The 3193-nt window shown below is 47.9% G+C and overlaps 1 protein-coding gene across 1 annotated transcript; it reads left to right on the top strand.

Annotated features, from left to right (window-relative positions):
* The first annotated feature begins 12 nt into the window (after positions 1-12).
* LOC125533657 (very-long-chain 3-oxoacyl-CoA reductase 1-like) lies at positions 13-2871 on the top strand. The gene is made up of 3 exons (XM_048697032.1): positions 13-704; positions 1624-1693; positions 2367-2871. The coding sequence occupies exons 1-3, from the start codon at positions 76-78 to the stop codon at positions 2622-2624; spliced, it is 957 nt and encodes a 318-aa protein (XP_048552989.1). The 5' UTR covers positions 13-75; the 3' UTR covers positions 2625-2871.
* The last annotated feature ends 322 nt before the right edge of the window (positions 2872-3193 follow it).

The raw sequence follows: 3193 nt of genomic DNA, 5'->3' as shown, positions 1-3193 counted from the left end.
GCTCGAGCTACACCTTCCCACCGCCCAACCGTCTCACTGTTGCGTCCACGCGCGCGCCAGCTTCCTTCCCATCGCATGGCCGGGGCAAGCGCGCAGCCCGCGTGGGCGCAGGCGCTCGCAGCGGTGGGCCTCCTCGTCGCGTCGCGCGCCGCGCTGCGCCTTGCGCTGTGGCTCTACGCGGCCTTCCTCCGCCCCGCCAAGCCGCTGCGCCACCGCTACGGCGCCTGGGCCGTCGTCACGGGCCCCACGGACGGCATCGGACGCGCGCTCGCCTTCGAGCTCGCCGCCGCGGGGCTCGGCCTCGTCCTCGTCGGCCGCAGCCCCGACAAGCTCGCCGCGGTCTCCAAAGAGGTCAGGGCCAGGCACCCCGGCGCTGGGGTGCGCACCTTCGTCCTCGACTTCGCCGCAGACGGGCTCGCCGCCAACGTGGCCGCTCTGGCGGAGTCCATCCGAGACCTCGACGTCGGCGTGCTCATCAACAACGCCGGCCACTGCTACCCGTACGCGCGTTACTTCCATGAGGTTGACGAGGCGCTCACGAGGAACCTGATACGCCTCAACGTCGAGGCCCTCACGAGGATGACGCACGCCGTGCTCCCTGGCATGGTGCAGCGCAAGCGGGGCGCCGTGGTGAACATCGGGTCCGCCGCCGCCACCATCCTGCCGTCCGACCCGCTCTACGCCGTCTACGCTGCCACCAAGGCGTGAGTACTCCTCTCGGTCCGTTAAACTGCTCCCCACGTCGTCCCACGCTTTTTTTTGGCTATCTTATAATTTTGGCATAAATCACATAAGTAGGGACCCACATTTTATTTTGAATCAGTAGCATATTTCATCTGATTTTTTAAATATGTTTTCAGTACCTACAAATAGTGTCATATCGTTAAGCCGAGTGTCGATGTTTAGCTAATTTACAATTTTCATCATCATTCTACAATATTGGTGTGTATCATGCTCAGTGGTGGAGCTACACAAGATTGGTTGGGGGGGGCAGGAGAGAAAATGTCCAATTCTAAAGGGGCAAAAGCTGTATTTTTTTCAATCTGCACCTTCATATTACAAATTTCTTCATAAAATTTACCAAACCTGGGGGGCCATGGCACCTGCAGGGTTGCATGTAGCTCCGCCAGTGATCATGCTATATTGTATCCCATTTAATTACTGTTCTCTCTCTCTTGGAGGCCACGTGACAGGTACTGGAAAAGAATACATGACTCTTTTGTAACTAAAAAAATCTAACCATTTTTAGCTCTAAATTGTTGGATAATAATCATAATGTAAAAGCATACTAAAATTCCCTCATTTTTTCAATTCTGACTTTGTATTTTAAACAAAATTTAGGATAATAAACATATAAAATCTTTAAAGATAAACCATTGTGTGTATAACTTGGAATATTATAGTAAGGATTTGTGTATTCGCACACCTTTGGATTGTTACAAACGTCCATTTCTCTTTTCTTTGTGTATGTCACTGGTTTTCCTAGATTATTATACAATAGACCGAGGGAGGGGGCTCACAAGAAGTTGCATGCCCGCGTCTCAGGCGAAGTGATTTTGTTTCCTATTTGTGTAAACTTAACCGTTTCTGAGAACCGGCAATAATGATACTTTGGTCTATCAGATATGTCGATCAATTCTCAAGAAGCCTATATGTTGAGTACAGGAACAAAGGTATCGATGTGCAATGCCAGGTACCAACTAATATCACTCTTATAGTCGATGCATTTCACTAACCGCTCAAAAGAAAATCTTCTTCTTAGCGTTTCTTTTTGTTTGATTTTTAAAATACATACTTTCATATTTGTTGGTCTCATGTAACCCTTTTGAATACTCCAGCATGGAGTTGATAGCGGGCTGTTGTACTGAATTTCAGTTATCTCCATAAATATGCAAATGCATTTACATGATCGTGATGTTTCTGTATATTTCATGGTAGACAACACTTTGGAAAATATAAACAATAGCTTGACATTTTTATGATTTGACACTCCGCTTGTTAAAGGTATGTCTTTCCCGCAAAAGACGCCACGGTTTTATGGGCTCTCATTTCAAACATGATTTTTCTCATGCTTACACGAGTTAGTTCAATTAGATGTGCACTTGTACTTGTACTGGACAGTGTGCAGTAGCTACATAGACACTGATGGGGATAACAGTGACATGGGGTTTTCAACAAGAAACCAAATTCATGACATGTGGATACAGTGCGAGCACTTAACGAGTGTCACTTCAAAAGTTAATGTCCTATAGCTTGTTCTTTTTGGTCCAAGGCATGTAAATGAGGAAAGCAGTTGGCATCGGTTCAGTCGTCCTTTTCAAAAAAAAAAGTCGCAACTGATTGAATAATTTGTGTGATGTGCGCAGGCACCCTGGTACGTGGCGACGAAAATGGCCTCGATCAGGCAGGCGTCTCTGTTCGCCCCGTCGCCGGAGACGTACGCCCGCGCCGCCGTGCGCTACATCGGATACGAGCCCCGGTGCACGCCTTACTGGGCGCACGCCCTCGTGTGGTTCCTCTTCACCGTCGTCCCCGAGCCCATCGCAGACAGGTATGTCCTTGGTGTGTCCCTCGGCATCCGCGACAAGGGACGTGCCAAAGACGCTAGGAAGAAAGCCATGTGAGTGACATGCGCGGTGAAAGAAAGGCTCATACGCTCTCAAAGATCGACCCTCCGCGTGTTAAATTCTACTAGTACATGCCAACTGTAATAAGATGAATGATTGCGCAGCTATTTCGGTTGCCAGTCATCTTATCGTGATGTCCTGACAGTGTGTATTGTGCTTGCACGTACCACATGTTTCTTGGATTTGGATGGCATATGTACCATCCTGTTCCTCCTAGCTAATAAAAGGTTGTCTAAATTAGCAATACCGTTCTTTTTTATGTACTCCCTCCAATCCGAATTAGTTTTTCTTTTTTGAGAACCCAATCCGAATTAGTTGATGCACCTCTATACAATGTAAAGCGGAGGGAGACCACGTGACATATTAGATAAGCAACTCAAACTAATCCCAAGAAAATATAAAGCGGAGGGAGTACAAAAAAAACCTGCAACAACGTGGTAACCTAGGGGTGCAGATATGTATCGCCTTGAGCGAGACTGAGCAGCCATTCGCCTACAGCGAGTGTCCAGTTGGGCTGACTAATTAGCTTCCTACAGGTGAGTTTCATTTTCATTGTTTTTCATTTG

Source organism: Triticum urartu, chromosome 2 (genome assembly GCF_003073215.2).
Source record: "Triticum urartu cultivar G1812 chromosome 2, Tu2.1, whole genome shotgun sequence".
NCBI classification, from domain to species: Eukaryota; Viridiplantae; Streptophyta; class Magnoliopsida; order Poales; family Poaceae; genus Triticum; species Triticum urartu.
Note: the sequence above shows the minus strand (reverse complement) of the source record. Positions and strands in the feature narration are given on the sequence as shown.